Below are 21,262 nucleotides of genomic sequence, written 5' to 3' on the forward strand. Positions count from 1 at the left end.
AATGTTAAATATGTGTACAACTTAAGCCTTTACATTGTTGATTAAAACATATGATTTGCTTTTCTCTCACAATGATATAGACAGTAAGTGAGTTGATTTGTAAAGCCCCTGAGATGGGACAAAAGAAGGTTACCGCTTCAACCTCTAATTTTGGCTCACAACAGGTGGTAACAAGCTGAGTTTCTCACTCTACTAAACAAATCAACAAACCATCACAAGGTTCTGCTGGACAAGCCTCAAATTCCTTTAGACAACATGGGAATAATAAGAGCATGCTGCTTTAGGTGGTGGCATGTTTCCCTGACTCTATTTGTGTGACCATGTCCTGATAATTATAGTCTCTGTCTGTAAGAGTTTCATGTTTCTCATGTTGAAATAAAAAAAAGAGGCTCTATCAAAACAGTCCTGACAGCTTCTTAAAAAAAACTAATGCATTCAGCTGCACTGTAGTTAGCCGCTACTGACACTCCATCTGGATTTGAGCATCACACATATTGTATAAACCTCGTAAACTTTAAATGTCTAACAGGTGTGGATTTTTAACAGATGTAAGTGTCATGTTTGCACTTAACAGCTGCCACAGAATACATCAACAACTCAAATAAAACATTGACAGAGACACCAGGGCCGTCAAGAAAACTACAATAAAAACAAAATCGACTTTTCTACTACAAAAGCCTGAAATATTCATAGACTGTGTAAAACATGGAAGTAGTCTCAGTGACATCACCCATTGGTTTCTGAAGTGCATAAATGGTGGCGGCCATATTGAAAATGCTATCTCAACCACACTTTGGGTCAACCTAGTAACAGACCAAGGGGTGCAATTGAGGCAGGCCTTAAGCGCCCAGAGAAAACAGCCTCAGCGCGTCAAGCTTCTCAGCAGTCAGATCTGTCATGCATCTAATTAGTCATATCTCTTATCCTTCATGAAATCAAGATGGATGGCTTCTAAAAGTAATTCCTCCCCCATACGGTGTGTGCCGATAAAGAGTTGAACTATTTAAACCAGAATCGTTTTTGTACCAGGCTGTAAACATATTGATTTCTGTCAAAATTGACATTTTAATATGATATGTGTATAAGTCTCCCAGGTCTTTTGCAGCCAGCCTCAAGTGGACACATGAGGAACTGCAGATGACGCCAATGCACTTCCACATTGGCGTCATCTTTTAACACCAGAAGTTTCTGCTTGATGATACTACACTAAAAACAAATTTGTGAGTGGCACTGTTACACCAAGTGCAATGTTTCTTCTTCTTCACGAACAACGGCACTGGTGTTGTTGTTGTTGTTGTTGTTTTTTTACTCAGTTATCATGCTCGCCCTGCTCTCAGACAAAACTCACTTGCATAGAATGTGTATTCATCTGTGGCTGAAAATGGCCACACAAGAGCCCACAATATTTCAACCTTTAAAGCAAACTTTGCTCGAACCTACTGTAGTGTTAAAGAAACTTACAAAGGCTTTATACAATATGAAATGATATATTTGAAATCTGATTATAGAGTTTAATTGAGCGTTAGGAATTTTAAAGATAGAGTAGGTAAGTGTTAAGGGATTGAGACTACATCTGGTCATAGTATTTGTTGACAATAAGAAGAAATATAGAATAATGCAAGCCTTCTTCTTTCAAACAAGTGAGAAAAGAAAGCTAAAAAAAAACATTTTTCAGAAAGCCAGTAAACATTCTTTAAAAATGTAAAGAGAGACAGAAAAGTCAGCGCACTAAATGTCTTTCAAAGTCTGTTTTATGAGTAGAGCGGCAGCGTACACGTTTTAGGACAAGGCCTTCATCAGCCTTCAACATTCTTTAAAAATGCACCTGAATGCCTCACATGAGTGTAGTCAGCAGTGTTAACCAGTAGTGTGAAGCTGAGTGAAATCAAAAGTTATATGGGAGTCATGATGGTGAATTCTTGTCATTAGGCTGGTGTTTTCCAACATGTGACAGAGTTTTCCTAGTCATAAGATAAATACTGAAGCTCAATCCACAACAACAAGCAATAAGTGAAATGGATCCAAATGGTACTTTTTCTACAGTTCTGTGCACCTCTGAATGGCAGTGATGACCTCCCATGGCACTGAACCAACAGTGATTAAAAATCACACCCGTCCTGATGTGAGTTCTGAGCCTGTTCAGAGATGTGCACAGAGTCGATCCTCCGTCAGAGCTTTTTGCATCGACATGTTTGTCGCAATGCTTCCTACGCAACCAAAACCACAAGCTCAGGGAAGTTAGCAACGAGGGGAAAAACATGAAACAAACACTGCATTGCTTTGCTGAGGACGCTGCACACAGTGACATAAAGGATGGGATTGTTGCAAACAGAATGCACACACACACACACACACACCTCTGGCCCTTACCCCCCCCCCCCCCCCCCCCCCCCCCCCTAAAAGTCATAAACCACACCCTGGTTTACAGTACCAGTCTCTCCCATCCCCTACTGTTTGTCCAGCGGGTTAATAGTTAACTAGATCCATACACATAGTGTGACAGCAGTCACACCTCATCCTAACTATCAGACTCTCACCTGAGCACCGGACACTGCATCAGTCACAATGGAACTCTTTCTTTGCTTGAATGGAATCGAGCAGAAAATAAAACACCACTCTGAATACAGACCTCACAAGTCATTGCAAGGACTGATTAATTCTGGGGGGTAATATTTAGTTAAAAAAAAAGCTTGACTGTATCCAGTTCTCTTGTTGTTTGAGACTTTAAATTAAGGCCATTTTTATATTCAAGAAACTACTTACAAAGCAAGTGCATTGAACGGCAGCAGAAACATGCTGATAGACCCAGGTTTGGGTGCAGGTACATGACCCAGGATGATGGCACAGGTTTGTACTGACTGGTGTCCTGAACAGAAACAGCCCTGGATAACAACACAGCAGTTTGAATGTATATTAAAACTAAAGAGCGTTGTCATCTGTGATGTTTCCCAAAGACCCCTGCTGCTGAAGATGATTTTTTAAAATCCTCATCTATTTATCTTGCTTCATATTGTTTCCACAATGTCTGTGATTTGGAAAATAGCAGAGAGATGTGTGGAGTTTAACACGTTTACTTTATCCACACGAGTCAGTGAAACTCAAAGCCGGTTCTATTTTTGCTGTTCGTTTGTTTGTTTTTTCACTGCCAACCAGGACTTCCATCACTATGCCCAGCGTCTTGACTCTTGGACTATCTTAAGTTAAGAATGGTGGGAGGGCATGCACTTCTATACTAGGAGCTGCGAGTTCTGCATCGTTGTGGCCTACTAAGAGCAACAGCTGACGATCCAGTCTCAATACCCAGGCTGAGGGGGGGGGGAGAGACATGCCTTCCATACCTTCAATACCTTCACTTCACCACTTTTTGCACCTTAACTTTGAATTCCAGCAGCTTGTTCATACGTCCAAACAACAACCTGAAACAAACCAACAAAGAAGTATTTACAATATGTTTTTTGTCCAGCCACCTTGCAACCTACGCTCTGGACCGTAACCCATTGCAAAACCCTGTCAAGATTGATGGTGTTGTTTTGCAGCCAGAGGTAACTAGAGGTTATGCTCACATCTGTTCTCTGTAACTCAATCACTTTAGTCAGACAGTAAGACGGACTCAACACTTCAACAGACGGAAAAAACATGAATTACTCTATTTTACTTGGTGCTGTTTTCATCCCTCTTACAGTACCTTCTTTCATCTCAGTGTTATCTTTGTTTGCATTAGTCCTGCTCTCCACAAAGTAAACTTGCCTCATTCTTTGCTAGTCATAAACTGAGTAATTACAAAGCACTCAGACCTCGACAGCACCACACACACACACACACACACACACACACAAGGCTCACATGCTTACTAGGAGGAGTAAGCAGAAAAAAAAAGGAAAAAGCTGGCATGATAATAAAGGACTTGTTGGACGGGGTTACTATAGGGCAACGGCCGTAACTCCTCTCCCTGTGTGTGAAAGGAAGAGAGAGAGAGAGAGTGCCAGAGAACGACAGAGCGAGACAAGGATCATGGGGCTGGAGGGAGAGCTACATCCACCGCTTCACACTGAACTGGGAGCAGCGTTGAAAACGGGGGCGGGTACAGCAGCTTTGAAAAACCCCTAGAATCACAAGTTGGTAACCACTCTTATCTTCAAAATCAACGGTGACTGGCAAGGCCTCCAGCGTCAGAGGAGCTCATTGAGGGGGGGGGGACTTGTTTTGGAAATTTTGTTTCCACTGTCCAAGCACTGAAAAGGATCTGGTGTGGTGATTATGGATGATTACGACGATTTCACAATGTCGGACTGGGAGACCGTGTTGGAGCTGGATGAAGCTTTGGCAGGGTGGCTTCTGCAGGGTCCAGCAAGAGGGGAGTGGGGTTGGGAGTGGGGCTGGGCTGCTTCGGACCTTCAAGACCCCGAGTGGGACACTGAGGAGATTCCTGCAGTAAGTTCACCGTCCGCTTTCAAGCTGCGTACCATCGGGAGAGAAGTGAACAAAATGATGTTGTTTAGAGTGATTATTCAGCTTCTTTTAACAGAGTGGTCAGCACACAGGCTTTGGTGCAAGCTGCTGCTGTGGTAATTCCCCACTAGCATAGAAAACAACTGGTATGAGTGAGTCAGTTCTCCCAGAGCCCAGAGGGACCTGATGTTTGGACTGTTCTGGTTACTGTGAGAGGGACTTGATAGTTTTGGTTGTGTCCAGTCACAGATGAAGCTTCTTTTTTTTTAAGTAAACACCTTGATGGTCTGCATTTAAATTCAACAACTCGTCTTAACATGTTGTCAGCATTGTTTTACTCATCACTACTACTGTAAAGCCGAGTTCTATCAGAAACTGTAACTCCTGACCAGTATTTCTTAACTCCTTTGTTTTTACAAGGGAGGCACAGTCCATGTTTTTTGGGGGGTTTTTTGTATGTGAACAAGTCATCTTTTCCCACCAGCCCTGACCTAAATCATCGTGTTTTTCCTTTTGGTCTCGCTCTACCTCTCGTTACTCTATTGGCAGCTATTGTTTCCTGGAGCATTCCTTGTTGAAGGAAAAGCATCTGGCACAGACAGCGAGAGCTCTCTCTCTCTTTGGCACACACAGTTAGAGATTTTATACATCACAGGCTCACTCTTGTTAATAATCAAGTGTGCTGAAGCCAAAGTGAAGGAAAAGTGTGATTGTTGTTGGAGAGAGGATATCCCTCCCGGGCCAGAACCAAAAACATGAATCAAACAACTATGGATGGTTTTATTTACACTTGAGGTTCCATCATTAGTCTTAACACTTTCTCCAAAAGCCTTATTGTCAGACACGTTTGCTCTGTTACACGAAAACCTTGACAATGGGACTTGTATTATAGATTCTCATAGTCACATCAGCATGTGTACTGAATGATCTGCCGCAGGCTGATGTCTTGGATTTGTGCTTTCTTTGTTTATCATTAATGAAGCAGCCTTAAAGAATAACTCGGTCCACATTCCTCTGCTTGCCATTCACTAGACATCCATTTCCAAGCGCCTGTCAAAATCACCCACAGGATTCAAAAAGCTAACAACAAGTTTAACCAAACATTCTGATCAAACCTGTGGGTGGTTTTGACACGGTCGACCCACAGACTCATGGAAACAAATCACTTGCAGTGCTCGACAGAGACGACGCTGATGACTGAGCGAGCTGCAGAGCATGAAGAGTGAAAGCTTTTTGGAAGCAGAAGGAAGAGTGTGTGCGTGATGGTGTTTCTGACTCTGGCCTGTCACTGCAGGTGCTGAGCCCGACGTACAAGCAGCGAAATGAGGACTTCAGGAAACTCTTCAAGCAGCTCCCTGACACAGAGAGACTCATTGTGGGTGAGTGGACAAAACTTGAACAAACAGAGGTTACTCGAGAGCAGCAGGGTGCAGCCTATAAGCAGCTCAGTTGTTTGTCATCATAAAAATGACAAAACCCAGGAAAGAGAGGGATTGATAACAAATATTGAACATCACAATAAATATGTCTGTGTAAAATATACTGCTTAATATGAGACGCCTTCTCTAGCATATTCTTGAGGCACTTTATAACCTGAGAATGAACTTGACAGCAGTCAAAGCTACTTACTGCACCCTGTCATCAACACATAGTGTCACAAGTTAAGCTTATTTGTTGTTGCATAATTCTTCTGGCTCTTGAATGAATACTGTGTCTGTCTGAAATGCCTGGGAGAATACATTTCCAATGACTGTTATGGCTTGTTGATGAAGAGTTCAAAGCTAATAAACAAGATACACATACACGACGGGAATGCTTAAGTCACTACAGTGAGTTCTCTCGGTGTCATTGCTCTCAAATGCCCTTTTTATTTGATTGGATATTTACACGATCTTATGTCTAATCTGTTGATGGATTTTTTTGGCACAACTTGCATCAACTGCCTACAGTAGGTGGATGGAGAGTGAAAGGCTTGAAGAGGTTGACCCTGATGATGGCCACAAGCCGAAACATGTTGCTCTAACTTGTTAATAAATTTGATCTTCACACTACAAGTGTTGCTTCTTGGCCTCTTCAAGCCCTTCACTCCTGCCTGCACCTTGGTAGTCGGTGAAGTTGTGCCAAAAAAATCTCAATCTGCTTCTTCTGATCAAGATAAGATAATCCTTTATTTATCCCACAACGGGGAAATTTACAGTGTTACAGCAGCAAAGAGCAAAGATTGCAAACAAAAAGTGAACACAGTACAATTTAAATTTTAAAAAAATAATTTAAAATGTACAAAAAACAAATAGATAGATACCACAATATAGATTTTAAAAAATAGATTTAAAAAAATAGATGTCAGAATGTAGACAGACAAAAATGTAGTCAGAATAATTGTCAGAATAATCTACTGATGGAGACACATTGATTAGCAAGTTTATATCAAGAATGATACACTCTCCAATGTCATTTTCACACTTAACATGTGTGGTTGTATTTTTGTCTTCCTTGTTGCAGACTACTCCTGTGCTCTTCAACGGGACATTCTACTGCAGGGACGACTCTACCTCTCTGAGAACTGGATCTGTTTCTATAGCAACATCTTCCGCTGGGAAACCCTGGTATGCTTGTCAACTCTCTGGCTCTATATGTTTTCCTGTGTTTTTTTTGTATGTAGTTAGTATAGGGTTTAAATGTAGAGCTGTCATGTGTGTGTATTTTTTTAAATTGGGTGCTTTTGTGTTTGTGCTTGTGAAGCTAACAGTGCGGCTAAAAGACATCTGCTCGATGACAAAAGAGAAGACTGCCCGCCTCATTCCCAATGCCATCCAGGTCTCTACGGATACTGAGAAGGTAAAAGGGGGTTTAAAGGGTGGGGGGTGGTAATTGTAGTTCCATCTTAAACAGGGGAGTGACTAATGTTGTCATACCTAAGAGCACAGAGGGAACTTGTTTTAGATTTAATCATCTTTGGCTAAGGAGACAGAAGGGAGGCCTTGAGGTACTACAGAGTCCGGTTGGTAACAGATTGATGATTTCATCTTAATCACCGACAAGGGGGAAATGTTCCTGTCACATATTGGTGACTGGAGAACCGTTGGCAAGATATTAATGCCACGCCGTGACTGCAAAATATGTCACTGCAAATTAAAACAATCCCAGATGAAAAGGTTTTTTTTTTTAACTGTGCTCCTCAAGAATTTGACTCCAGTGCCAGCGAGACTTGTACATAATTAAATGTCTTTTTTTTTGCAGCACTTTTTCACCTCATTTGGAGCCAGGGACAGGACTTACATGATGATGTTCAGACTGTGGCAGAATGCACTGCTGGACAAGGTAAGCACATCTGATCTGCTAGTGTCAGGTTCATATTTATTACCTTTTATTGTCATCATGTCTTAACATACAGTACACATATTTTATATTCAACGTAAGGATGACAATATTTTACATTTTTATAAGTGGTGTGGTGTCAAAAAGGTTGTGTCCCCCCAGTGATGTGGAAATACTAAAAATAACACGTATAACATGTATTAAAGTTGTTTAAAGTAGCTTGAAGTTAAACTGAGGTAGCTTGGATCTGTGTTACATAAATTCATACATTTTTCCCTCCATCAAGGTTTTCTTCCCTTTCTCCATGATATTTAACATCTTTAGGAAGGACAAACAAACAAATTAGTTATAGTTTCAGGTTCATATTTAAACTGTTTTTTCAGTTGAAATAATTTGTTTTGGAGTTGATTGATTGATTGATTGATTGATTGATGCATTTTACAGCCCCTGTGTCCAAAAGAACTCTGGCACTTTGTCCATCAGTGCTATGGCAACGAGCTCGGCCTGACAAGCGACGATGAAGACTATGTCCCGCCTGATGATGACTTCAACACCATGGGGTGAGTATTTATACACCTGAATCAGTTGCCATGGATACTTTTATAAACACATTTCAGTCTGTTAACAAAAATAATCAGAGAGCCCAATATGAGCAACACTCACATGTTCAGTAATGAATACTGCATTCTGAAGTCAGATGGCTGATCAATCTTTGTTCTGCCTCTACCTTCATTTACATCTTCATTTACATTTACAAGGTGGAATCAATAGAGACTGTAGGTTCGGATCTCTTTGGTCTCCAGGGCACTTGTTATGTCTGAATTATTCCGTCATCTTGTCTTTTATAAAAGTTGGACCTCATATTAGACCCCAATGATTAGCATGAGCATGATCAGCTATCGTTGTTGTGAGAGGAGTAAAATACATCAGAGGTCAAATGAAATGCGTCATCATGGTCTTGAAGAGATTATGTTCTCCAGATGAATTATTCTGCATACCTTTAAATAGAGTGAAGTGCAGATCATGTTTACTTCTATAAGCTTCAAATGAGAATACTTTTTTAATGTATTCTAAGCCAACTTAAATGTGATGGTCCAAACATGATGATATCGGTTTTAACAAATGCTATGCTAATACTGTCCACCAACCGACAAGCTAAGCAAAATAACACCTTGGCTTATGTTTTATGAGGGGGGGGGGGGGGAAGCGTGATGTTAAATGAAATACAGAAAAGTGAGTAAACGTCTGGCCTGTCGCTCTTCTCTGGTTCCATCAGGTTCAGTGAAGAGATTCCCAACGAAGAGAACGAGATCAACAACGACAACTTGTCAAAGAGCAGCGCAGAGGCCAAACCTGAGGGGAGCCCTCCTCTGTTACACAAGAAGCTTGTCCCAAACTGCACCATCCCCAGCCCAGGCAACCATGACACGCCCATTACAGTAAGCTATACATATCGTACACTGACTTTTAACACATACACAAAAATACACACATGTTTGCTTCTTTGTGTCCTTAAAGGGATATATATTTGATTGACATGGAGTCACTAATGATGCCAGTTTTTTTCTCTCCCCAGTTTGCCCTTCCATCAGAGGAGTATGCAGACTGCCTAGCGGACGGCGAGCTTCTTGCTGTGCCACTACTGGTGGTAGAGAAGAACAATGATACCAGCGGGCCTGGTGGTCCTGTCCCTTCCCCCTCTCTGGACTTCAACGACAACGAAGACCTCCCCACTGAGCTCAGTGACTCGTCAGAAACACATGATGAGGGTACGTGTACAGCGCAAAATAAACACTTCACAATCAGCCCGCTCTTTTACAGATTTAAGGTTGATGATACTTCAAACAATGTGTCGACATTGAAAAAAAAAAAAAAAAAAAGCTTTATAAGTCATAGTGTCTGTGCATCTCTTGGTCCGGTAGGTGAGGTGCAGGCCTTTCATGAGGACCTGAATGGCAGGCAGCACATCAACGAGATCTACAAGGTCAGCGTGGACAAGCTCTATGACGTCCTCTTCACAGAGTCTCAGTTCATGACTGAATTCATGGAGCAGAGACGATTTTCAGGCAAGTATTTAGAATGCTAGAACTGCTGGCAGAACAAAAAAAAGGAAAACTTAATGAACACAGCAGCTATTTTCCCTTTTGACATCATGCCTATATTGGGAGGCTCCAAAAATATGTAGTTATGGTTGTAACAGTCCGTGTCTTGTCGTGGTGGCTGCCATGACAGAGCGGCCATGACAGACACCATCATGTTTATCGTTGTCGTGGAAACACTGGATGTTTTGTCAAATACTACTGCATAAGGAAGCTGGATCTGCTACTATTGCTGTATGTGCTGCTGTGATAAAAAAAAAACTTCATGTAAATGAAACTTGGAAACATCGTCGGTAAACATATTCTCTTCCTCTGGTCAGTTTTATCGCCCGTTTATCTCGACAACGGTCAACTCATGTTCGTTTTTTTCATTGGGGGTGCGGAATGGAGTAGCAGGAATCACTCCCATGATTCCCCGCTAGCCTCAACATCATCTTTTGTTTTGTTTTTGTTTTGATTAAGAGCCCCCTGATGGTGGAATTTACATACTGTGCTTTTCGATTAGTAAGTCATGTAAATTTAGGCTATCTGACACATCAGCTACTAAACACAAGGAACACTGAGATCCGAAGAGAGATCTTATCCTTATATCAAGTAAAAACAAAATGAATAGTTACCTCTTAACTGTGTTCAGACAACAGCTAACATGTGCATGCACCTCCTAAAGAACTTATCTACCATCAGACCACTGAAGAGCCATTATTTTAGCCTGGAAGTTCTCAGCGATACATGGGTGAACAAACTATACTGTATTACTTTTTAAACATAGCCTGATGTTGCTGAGTGAGTTTTCACTATCACGTCCTTTCAAAATGAAAACTGTAAGGTGACCTACATTCTCATGACTAACCTCCTAAAATACAGTAGAACAACATTATACCATCGTTTGATCCTCCCACACTAAAGACGTTTTTACATATGCTCTCCTGAAAATATCTGCAGTTCTGCTCCTGAAATTCTTCTTACCTGGCTGTTCATATATGCACCTAGGAGCTTCTGCCTTCAGGCAGGAGATACAGATTGCCAAAAGCAAAGTCCAACTGGTTAAAAAATTATTTTATTACTCAAGCCATCAAGCTTCTGAAATCCAATGACGACCCTGATGACTGATAATGGGTTTCTTATTCTGGTTTTGATGGTTTTATGGACGTTTTTTAATCATTCTCAGTCTTCTGTTGTTACCTGATGAACTCCTGTATTTCTGTATTGAATGCCTCTCACGGTGTCTGTTGTTTCTATTGTCTGATTCTATGTGCCTGTGTTCTATGTGGTTGTTGTTTTTTGTTGTTTTTTCTTCTCACAGTTGTTCTCACCTGGCTGTGAAACAAATTTCCCCTCGGGGACAATAAAGTAAAGTTGAAACATCAAAGTTTTTAGCTGCTTTTTAAAAGACTCAACAGAGTCAGAAAGAAGTAGTGAGATCGGTTGGGAATTCCAAAGGATTGGTGCTATGGCCTGAAACGCACGAGTCTTAAAATGTGTCTGCGGGAGAGACAGCAGGTGTAGGGTGTTTGACCTTAGTGCACGGGTGGGTGAATACGGGTGAATGAGTTCTGACAGATTTTTCTGGGGCCTCACCGTGAAGGGCTCTGAAAGTGAGAGTGAGAATTTTAAATTGAATCCTATATGCCACATTGAGTCAGTGTGGTGTTTTCAGTATCGGAGTGATGTGAGACGGTCATATTATATAAACGTCACCACTCTCTCCCACTGGGTCGAGGTGAATTCTCCAGATTATATCCTGCTGCATTCTCACATCAGCTCACTCTGACTTTATGCAGAAAAAAATTACCAGGGGGCTGGCAGGAGAAACTCTTTTTAAAGAAATTTTTAAGGAGTTTTCTGAAAGTATGAAAGCCCTCTTAGAGTGACGTCAGAGAAAAATAGTGGTGAGATGTGGTGAAAATGCTCCCCTGCCGTTTTAGTTGTTTCAATCATCATCATCATTTGTCTTTCTCATCATTTTGCTAATTTAGATATCGTATACCATCCGTGGAAGAAGGAGGAGGCGGGGAACCAGACCAGAGAGATCCTGTACACCATCTCGCTTTCCAACCCCCTCGCCCCGAAAACAGCCACCGTCACTGAGACACAAGTACAGTCTTATTCTTGTTGTTTCAAGAAGCATCCATTGTTTCTTTATGCCTCTTGACTTTGAAAGTGTTTCGATTAAACCAAGTTTTTTATTGTTTCACCAGACTCTGTACAAAGCAAGTCAGGAGAGCGAGTGTTACATCATCGACGCTGAGGTCATCACACATGACGTGCCCTACCACGACTACTTCTACACTCTCAACCGCTACATGCTCACCAGGGTAGCCAAGAACAAATGTCGGTTACGGTGAGTAAGACTCGGAGCCCGGGGTCCACATAGTGTTTTATCTTCTGAGCACCAACATGTTTTTTGAATCGGTCTCATTCAGGAGAGAGTGTATACGGCAGGGTGAAGCCACCTGGAAGACATGCCCAGACACTCCAAGAAATTCTAGTTTGAAATCTCTGAATTTTTTTTTTTTGAAACCTGAAGGGATAGGGGGAAGGAGCCAGAATGACTAACTTCAAATTCTGTTTACAGCAGCAGCGAAATGTATCACGCTAAATTGGCTGAAGCCCCACCCCCTCACCTATGACTTATGGATACAGAAATTGTGGGACATCTATGAAATGGAACAAGTAACACACTCAGTGAGGCTTCAAAAACCCAAATGGAGAGATGGAGTCCAGCCATGACGTTGCTAATGCAATAAAAAATACACAAAAAAAAAAGCCTTTATCATAACCTTACCTATGGCAGGGTGTCTTGTAGGTGTGTTTGTATGCTTTTTTTTCCCCTTGTAGTTGTTGTTTTTTTTGTTTTTATGCTATTTCTTTATTCTGTACTGTGCCAAAAATTTAAATAAAAAGAAAGTTGGAAAACAAAAGAAATTTCAGAATTTTCAGAAATGTGGGAATGTCATCAGATAACCATTCACGGAGTGAGACACATCACCATCATACCCCAAAAAGCTGGTTCTTGCCAAACTGTCTGTTTGTTAGATATATCACACAGAAAGTTTTATGAGAGTTAAAGACAAAGGTTCATTTGTTGAAGCAGATCAGTCGAAACCAGGCTCTATCTGTAAACAGCTCTTAAATCAGGAGATTATATTCAATGTGTAAATGTTGATGTCTTCAGGGGACCTTATAGTGCATGCATCGACACTCTGCTTTACAGCTGTCTGAGAGCACATTTAAAACCATGCATACAAAAGATGTTGCGAAGATTCTTCCTTTGATTTTTCCTCTGTATTCTCCAATGTATACAAAATGACAAAAAGCTGGATGATAAGGTGCAATGAGGTGACATACTCACAAATAAAGGAAGATCTTAAGATCTTCTTAATGCACAAGCACGTCTTACCAGTTTTCCCCAGGTTCCTGCCAATACTTATCAGCTGAAGAAAAACAAAGTGTTGTGAGGGAAAAAGCCAAATATTCAAGTAACTCCAGCTCACACCCGACTAATGAGACTTTTGTTGGAGAAACGTCTTATTGTTTAGACTTATTTTTATATGTGTGAATGTGTTTTTTTCTGCAGGGTATCAACAGAGCTGCGCTACAGGAAACAGCCGTGGGGACTGGTGAAAGGCTTCATAGAAAAAAACTTCTGGAGTGGGCTAGAAGAGAACTTCCGCGTTTTAGGTACACTTTAGTGTTGCTTGTTCGTCTGTTTGTGAAATGAAGTAATGATAATTTTCATGATTCCTAAAATGATAAAGAACAGGGATGAGAAATACCTCTGCATCTGCTGCCACTACAGGACTACTATTAAAGATATAGAATATGGTTATTAACGGCTTTATATGCGATTTTTTGATCCAGCAGATGTCGCCCTTGAGCACCAGCATGAAACCAAAACAACTCGCGCTGCATTGTTGTGTTAGCATGCTAATGCTAGTGATCTTTATTATGCTCGTATCTTCACACTGCATGTAAATTTACCTGAAATGAGCGTGATCTAGAAACACAGTTAAGCAGTGAGTACAGTATGTTATTCTTCTTTTCTCTAGTCCCTCAATTAAACAACTTTTATACTCGAGGGGAGGAGTCAGCCGGCCGTCCAGGCGATGTAAACAAAGTGAAGATAGGACTCTGAAAACTCTGAAAACATCACAGACAGTGGGACTCGAGTGTTACACCCATTGTAGACAGTCATGACTCACAGAGTTATTTTCAGAGGATATACTTGATTTATATTACATTTAAGTGTGAAAAATCACATATAAAGACTTTAAGAGGATTACATAAAGAGTTCCTCCATGGAGACTGTGCTGTGTAAATGATTTAAACATCTTTATTTGGACCTGAGTGAGGTGTGGTGAGTGTGTGTGACAGTTGTCTTCTTCCATCCCAGAGTTGGAGTTGTCCAAGCTGGAGGACATCCTGACAGAGGCCCACCAGTTATCTCCAAAGGCCAAGGTGGTGAAAAACTCCACGGTGAGGCGGAAGAAGAGGCCGCTGCCCCACATGCGCAGCCAGCATCTGGACGAAGCGCTCAGCCCCGTTACCACGCCAACAGATGAGGAAGTGATCCAGAGGATCAAGCACGTAGCAGGCTCCACGCAAACCAGACACCAGAGTCCAGAACACCATCACCTGGCAGGAGGCCTGGCTCTGTACAGCGTGTCCAAACTGCTCCTCATCATCAGCTTTGTGTAAGCAACTGATCACAACACACACATACACTCACACACATGTACACACACAATCACACATATAGGAATGCTTGTATATCTGGCTATGATGGTGCAAATACAAGTTAGACACATGATGAGATGACACACATGTCCATGTAAAAACACTTCCATCCTGCGTCAAACTGAATTTTCTCTGTGCTAATAGTTTCATGATTTCATCAATTGTTCCTGTTTGTTTTGTGGAGTTCTTGTCTCGTTCACTAATACAGTTGTGTGGCTGTCTTTTGAGTAACTCATTGTCAGTCCAATAAATGTAACCTCTCTCTCCTCTTCTTCCATTGCCATCCATAGGATCTGTCTAAGGTACATCATCTAATTAGCCAGCATAGCCAGATACATAGATTCATTGGTGTTGTCAGACTAAGGGAATCCAGAATGAAAATAAATGCAGCACAGAGTACTCTCTTGTTGACTTTCCTTCTTGCCCATCTTGCACTTCCTCAGCCTGGTCCTGCTGGTGTTCCTCAACATGATGCTGTTCTACAAGCTGTGGATGCTGGAGTACTCTGCACAGTCCTTAACAACTTGGCAAGGGTTACGGCTTCATGAAAGGTACACACATAAACACAAACGTTTCTGTGACGCAGATTCAACATGTTTTTGATTCTGCGACCAAACATGGTGTCTATCTCTGCAGAAATGAGCCTTAATGGCGTCCTGTGGTAGTTATTTGGCTGGTGACGGATACATATGCACATATAAAGTTCTAGACTTATTATGCAACACACACACAGATACTGTTAAACACACAGGCCTAACTGTATCCACATGGCTGATGATGTGTGTGGCAGGAAAACACCAGCTCCTAAAATGACCGCGGAATAGCTCAGGGCTCGCTGAAACAATTTAGCAAACTGTTTGTTGGCAGTCCCTCAAAATGAAGGCATGCTTCATCTGCTGCACCCTGATGTTGTTAATGTGTGTGTGTGTGTGTGTGTGTGTGTGTGTGTGTGTGTGTGTGTGTGTGATTCTCCCAGTAAACTGCCTCAGACGCAGATGGAGTGGTCCCAGCTCCTGGAGGCTCAGCAGCGTTACCATGACGCAGAGCTGCAGAAGTGGAGGGAGATTATCAAGTCGTCAGTAGTGCTCCTCGATCAGGTACGCACACACTCAGAGACTTTTTGAATAATGACATCAGAACTCTGGGTGATGTTGTGTTATGATCACAAATAGGATTGAATAATCCCAGAGGAAAGTCTGGTGCCAGGTTGCAAAAAGAACAACACAAAAGAGCATCACATATCTAATACAACAACATAAAGTGTATTTTAAAGTTTTAAGTGGGTAAGGGTGAAGTGTCTCAAAAGTGAAGTAACAGTGTAAGTTGAGTGCAACAGTAAAGGCCTCATTGAGTGTAGTACTGGAAGTACTCCAGGTAGTGACACCATCAATACAGTAATACCCAACTGGTATGGTGGTGTAATCTGATGTCATCAATTTCAACCATGCAAAAGAAAACAAACCCGTCACTCAGTTTTGTTTCAGAGTTATTTTAGCACCAAAGCTAGACTTGTTGTTTGCTAAGTGTAGTATTTGTCAGCGTCTGACTTTCTCTGGAAAGGGGAGAAGCTGAAAGCTTGTAAACTTGAGCTACTCAGCCCTGAGTGTATTTATTGATTTATTTGCTCATAATGTTCCTCTTTTTAAAATATCAACTTTGTTTTGCATGGGTTTACATGTTTTAATTTAGCAAACTATCTATATAAAGAACTAAGAGATAAAACATCCATCACAGGATCTGTTAATGGTAATTCTGGTAAGAATATAAAAACTGCAAAACAAACATCTGCTTCTATTTTCAATGGAAAACTGTCAGACCCTTCATCAGATGTCAAACAGAAACATAAACCAATCAAGAAGACAGAATCCTAACAGACCTGTGATGGAATAGTCCTGACCTGAAACATTAACCTTAGGTCAGGATAGACCCATGAAGATCTTAAACTTGAATTAATGATATAGGATGCAATCCAATCTTAGTGATTTTCTAGATTTGAGCCAATCCAATAATCAATATCCAATCAGATGAGTTGCTTTCCACTGGCCCTCAGTTAGAGCCTATGGGGAATGGATCACAAAATCTAAAGCATGTTACACATAGTTACCACAAAGGTCCGAGTTCTTTTCCTTCAGGGTGTAGGAGATTTGTAATATGGGAGGAAGTCAACAGGTTATGATATATAAAAATGTCTCGATGGGGATTTAAAGGCTGAAAATGTATTCACAGCATTCCTGATGAAATTAATTTATTAAAAAGTGATTTATTTATTTTTGTATTCTCTGAATCTTACCACAGTCTTGCAGTCTGTTTCACTGATAGGAAAGGGGGTTACATCAATAGTTCCTCCTCATACCATATTAATGTAGGGCAGTGTGATAATACTAGAAAGCATGAGCACATCACTCCTGTTTCAGCATCTCTACACTGCCTCCCTGTGTGTTTTTAGAAGTGATTTTAAGATTTTACTGATTGCTTTTAAAGCTCTCCATGGCCTTTCCCCCAGCTGTTTATCAGACCTTTTACTACCTTACTAACCCACATGCACATTGAGATCCTCGGGCAGAGGTCTCCTGGTGGTTCCAAATACAAAATTTAAAAACAAAAGGGGATAGAGCATTTTCATGTGAGGGCTCCAAGACTCTGGGACGACCTGCCCGAGGAGATCAGGTCGACAGAATCACTCATCTCTTTTAAGTCCCTTCTTAAGACACACTTTTTCCGGTGAGCCTTTCCTGATTTTTGTTGATTTTAAATTGTTACTATTTTCACTTTTTAGAATTCCTTTAAAAGAATTGTATGTATTTTACAGTTCTTTTAAAAGGGATTTTATATTTTAAAGTGATTTTTATTCCTTAATCTTGCCTTGTTTATTATTCTATGACCTGTCTGTTTTTATATTTGCTGTCCTTGGAAAGTACTTTGTAACTTGTTTTTGAAAAGTGCTCTATAAATAAAGATTATTATTATTATTAATACTGTTTTTAATGAACAAGCTGGACTCTTACTCATGTTTTTTTCTTGTCTCTAGATGAAAGACTCTTTATTGAACCTCCAGCGAGGCATCGGTTTAAGGGACTACAGCTCCGAGGCTGAAGAGAAGAGAAGTCGCTACCACTGACACACCATCACCAAGGCCATATGAGGGCATGCTGTGCAATATAGGACCTGTTTTGTTTGTGAACCAGTATGCAGGCAGCGGCAAGACAGAGGACGGACAGAGAGGACAGAGGGGGGAGGTGGGACCAACAGTGGGCTCGTCCAAAAGACACAGAGTGGGGGAACAGTCGTCTCCAGCGCACAGAGGTGAAAAACCCCCCAGGAGGAGACCATACTTAGAAAGTGACCCCCCCCCCCCCCCCCTACCACACACAGGAACTGAGGTGTCCCTAACATCACTGAGGCATTGTGGGAAGGTGCTCCTTCTCTGCACCTGTGGGGAAAAAAACATTTCCTTCTACTCTCTTATTTTCCAAGTGCATCCTACTGTAAGCCGTGTCGCTCAAGACAGCGGCAGAGAGGAAGAAGGGAAGCTACTGCATGCATTTAGACGACCTAACTTCCCCTCAGTCAGTGTTAACGTGGTTCAGTTCCAGTTCATGTGTGTCAAAAAAAAGAAGAACAGAAGACGTGCAGAGATTTTAAGTCAAAGAGAGGGGGCGGTCCTTTCCAGTCTTAATGGCTTTCTACACTCTCAAGACTGTTCCAAAACCCATCGTCCCCTAGAGGTCCTCGCTGCAGTGTCCCCTTTTTTGGTAGACCTCAGTGTGATCAGAGCGCAGTGATCGTCCCACAAGCAGGGGAGAGAAAACGTGTTGTAGCGAGGGAGAGCTCAGCTTCAGTCCTGGGTGGTCTCTGGTCAGGGCTGGTTCCCTGTCAGACCATCGCCATGAGATATTTATTAGACAAATCTAGATACTGATGAGACTCAAGCAAAGTTCTTTGAACCTTACACACAATTCACATCATCAGCTGCCCCTGCCACAGTGTTAGCTACGTTACATTGCATTAACCCTTATGAATGAAGTAGAATGTATCCGCCTGAACCCAAAGGCTCGACTTTGATCACATAACATTCATTTCAAGAAAAGGGACGCTGCAGCCCGGCCGATAGGGTGACCTGTGTTCTTTACATGTTTTATTACTGAACTGTGACTATATCTCTTGAAATATGTTTGAATTAGAAATAATTCTATGAATATATTTGAAATATATAAGAATATTTCATTATTTAATATATATATTTCAAAATATATAAACATAACCTATATTTATTGTTAATTTATGTACATACAGAAATTATCAGAGCTCTAGACCAGTTAAAGAATTTCTAACAAAAAGTGTTTTCTTCTAAAAAAATAAAAAAAAAATGCATGCCAGATATGTCTGTGACATGTCCAGTGTGCAAGTATGATTCTGCTTTTTGCGCGATTATATTCGCGCATGTGTGTGTGAATGAGAGGGTGTATGTGACTGCGTGCATGCATGCGTGTGCGTACAGGTGTGTACTTTAATATGTGACATTTTTACCATTCCACACGTGTATGTTTCTTATGTTTGTTTGTTTTTTTTTTCTTTTCTGGCTCTTTGCAGTCAGACTGCCTTTTTAATGCTAATGCATTTGGATGCCGCCTTGCATTAGCCCCACCAGGGTACAGTTTACAAACGAAGAGTTTTGTTCCAAAATGACATATCCAACATCTGAAACAAAGTTACAGCCACTTTAACATGATGACTGATCACTCAAACTATCAATGCAGTCCATTTTTTGACACATAAGAAGCAGCTTAAACCTAAGGTAGACAAAGAGGAAAAAGGACAAACATGATAGTCTAAATATTAAGATTGAACAAAAAGGTAATGAGCTGGATATAAAACATTTTGGAGATGAACCCTTCATACCTTTAGTAGCTGATGTAATCTTTATCCCTGTCACTACAGTAGGGGCTAAATGACTCTTTACTTAAAGGAATAGTTTAACATTTTCAGAAATTCACATGTTCACTTTCTTGACCAAACTCAGATGAAAAGGTTGATACCAGTCTAATGTCTGCGCAGTGTGTATGAATCTACCAGCCGGTTTGCTAGCTTAGCACGACTTTTTCCTTGTTTTTTTAGCAAGGAAAGCTAACCATCTCTTGGCTCCCCCTGCCAGCAGCCGTGCAGCTTACCTTCATCTATATCAAGGCAATAAACCGAATGAGTGAATTTCACAAACTATTCCTTTAAATCCTACGTAACCTATATTCTATTATATTCTCCTTTTTCCCCCATTTTGACTTTCTGTCTTGGATGCAATGAAAGCATGAAAACTATTTTAAACGCAACTAAATTGAACCAAAAGAAAGAAGTAGAAGTGTACACCACACAAAGGGTCATGTTGTTTTAAAATGAAGTATTAAACATGTATGTCATTATGTATTTAAAACTGGGTAAGGTGCAGTAAAGAGCATCTCGTAACGTTTCCATGAGAGCACTTCCTAAATTTAAAAAAAGGACTTCCTTGTGTTAAAAAAGAAAGAAAGTGAGCACTTTAAAGCCTCTTCAGGGAGGGAATATAAGAAAGAAAAGACATGGCAGCAGTTTAGGTTGAGGGATGAATGCAGAGGTGATGGAAATCTTATAAATTTGTGTTTTTATTTTATTATCATTTTATTTGTGATTTCCAGCTTTCGATCTCATTAGGAATCCCTGAGTTTTTCCGTCTTTTTGGGATTGAGCACTGCTCCAAAAACAAGTGTTACACATGCTTCACTTTATATTTAACGTCATTATTACATGAGATTCTCTTCCAAGTTCAAAGACCTATCAGAGACCAGCTTCCTTGTCTATTTCAGGGCGAGATTGAATGACCTGTTTGAGAGAAATGGTATCTTTACTGTGTGCCTATTTGGCGTGTTACTGACCGGCTTTCTGAAAGCAGCTCAGAGGACTTCAGGATTGAACCCCTGCTGTGAGTGTGTTTGTGTGTGTGTGTGTGTGTGTGTGTGTGTGTGTGTGTGTGTGTGTGTGTGTGTGTGTGTGTGTGTGTGTGTGTGTGTGTGTGTGTGTGTGTGTGTGTGTGTGTGTGTGTGTGTGTGTGTGTGTGTGTGTGTGTGTGTGTGTGTGTGTGTGTGTGTGTGTGTGTGTGTGTGTGTGTGTGTGTGTGTGTGTGTGTGTGTGTGTGTGTGTGTGTGTGTGTGTGCGTATGAATTACGGTGGAAGAAGGCACTGAGTAATGATAACACATGAAACCTTAAGACCTGAATGTGAGTGGTTGGAAAGCTTTTCTGTTGTATTGAAATCCCTTTCACAATCCTGATGACAATGAAAGACAGTTTGAAGTTCGGGTTCATGTACATGATGGTACAGAAATGATATGAAAATGTGATGGACATGCTTTAAAGAGGTTGTTGTTTTTAAGTGTATGATGAAATGGATTTTCCTCTTTCAGCTTGAATTCTAATTTAAATTTTTTGTATGTTTGAAAACTACAAACCTTCTGTTTGGAACAGGACATGGTAAATGCTTGAGTACGTTGTTTTTCCTCTCCAACTGTGGCTGCTTTTGTTTTTTAGTGAAGGATACATTTGAAGAAATGGACACATCCTCCTCTTGGTCCATATTAAGCTCCTCCCTCAGCCCCTAAGAAAAGTTGTTTTTAACCTTCATCATTCCCGTCA

General features: G+C 41.0%; 1 protein-coding gene across 10 annotated transcripts in view; it reads left to right on the forward strand.

The window, feature by feature from the left end:
* The window catches only part of gramd1bb (GRAM domain containing 1Bb), an 88,521-nt gene extending 68,397 nt beyond the window's left edge, over positions 1–20,124 (forward strand). For all 10 annotated transcript variants that reach the window (XM_061045937.1, XM_061045936.1, XM_061045926.1 and 7 more), the window contains 15 exons: positions 5,744–5,828; positions 6,952–7,055; positions 7,192–7,287; positions 7,690–7,770; positions 8,212–8,327; positions 9,044–9,206; positions 9,344–9,536; positions 9,690–9,833; positions 11,843–11,961; positions 12,065–12,207; positions 13,444–13,547; positions 14,260–14,560; positions 15,047–15,154; positions 15,580–15,700; positions 17,632–20,124. In XM_061045937.1, the coding sequence (XP_060901920.1) occupies positions 5,744–5,828; positions 6,952–7,055; positions 7,192–7,287; positions 7,690–7,770; positions 8,212–8,327; positions 9,044–9,206; positions 9,344–9,536; positions 9,690–9,833; positions 11,843–11,961; positions 12,065–12,207; positions 13,444–13,547; positions 14,260–14,560; positions 15,047–15,154; positions 15,580–15,700; positions 17,632–17,721 (1,968 nt within the window). In that variant the 3' untranslated portion in view covers positions 17,722–20,124. The remainder of the gene's footprint in view (positions 1–5,743; positions 5,829–6,951; positions 7,056–7,191; positions 7,288–7,689; positions 7,771–8,211; positions 8,328–9,043; positions 9,207–9,343; positions 9,537–9,689; positions 9,834–11,842; positions 11,962–12,064; positions 12,208–13,443; positions 13,548–14,259; positions 14,561–15,046; positions 15,155–15,579; positions 15,701–17,631) is intronic.
* The last annotated feature ends 1,138 nt before the right edge of the window (positions 20,125–21,262 follow it).

This window comes from Labrus mixtus, chromosome 9 (assembly GCF_963584025.1).
Source record: "Labrus mixtus chromosome 9, fLabMix1.1, whole genome shotgun sequence".
Lineage (NCBI taxonomy): Eukaryota > Metazoa > Chordata > Actinopteri > Labriformes > Labridae > Labrus > Labrus mixtus.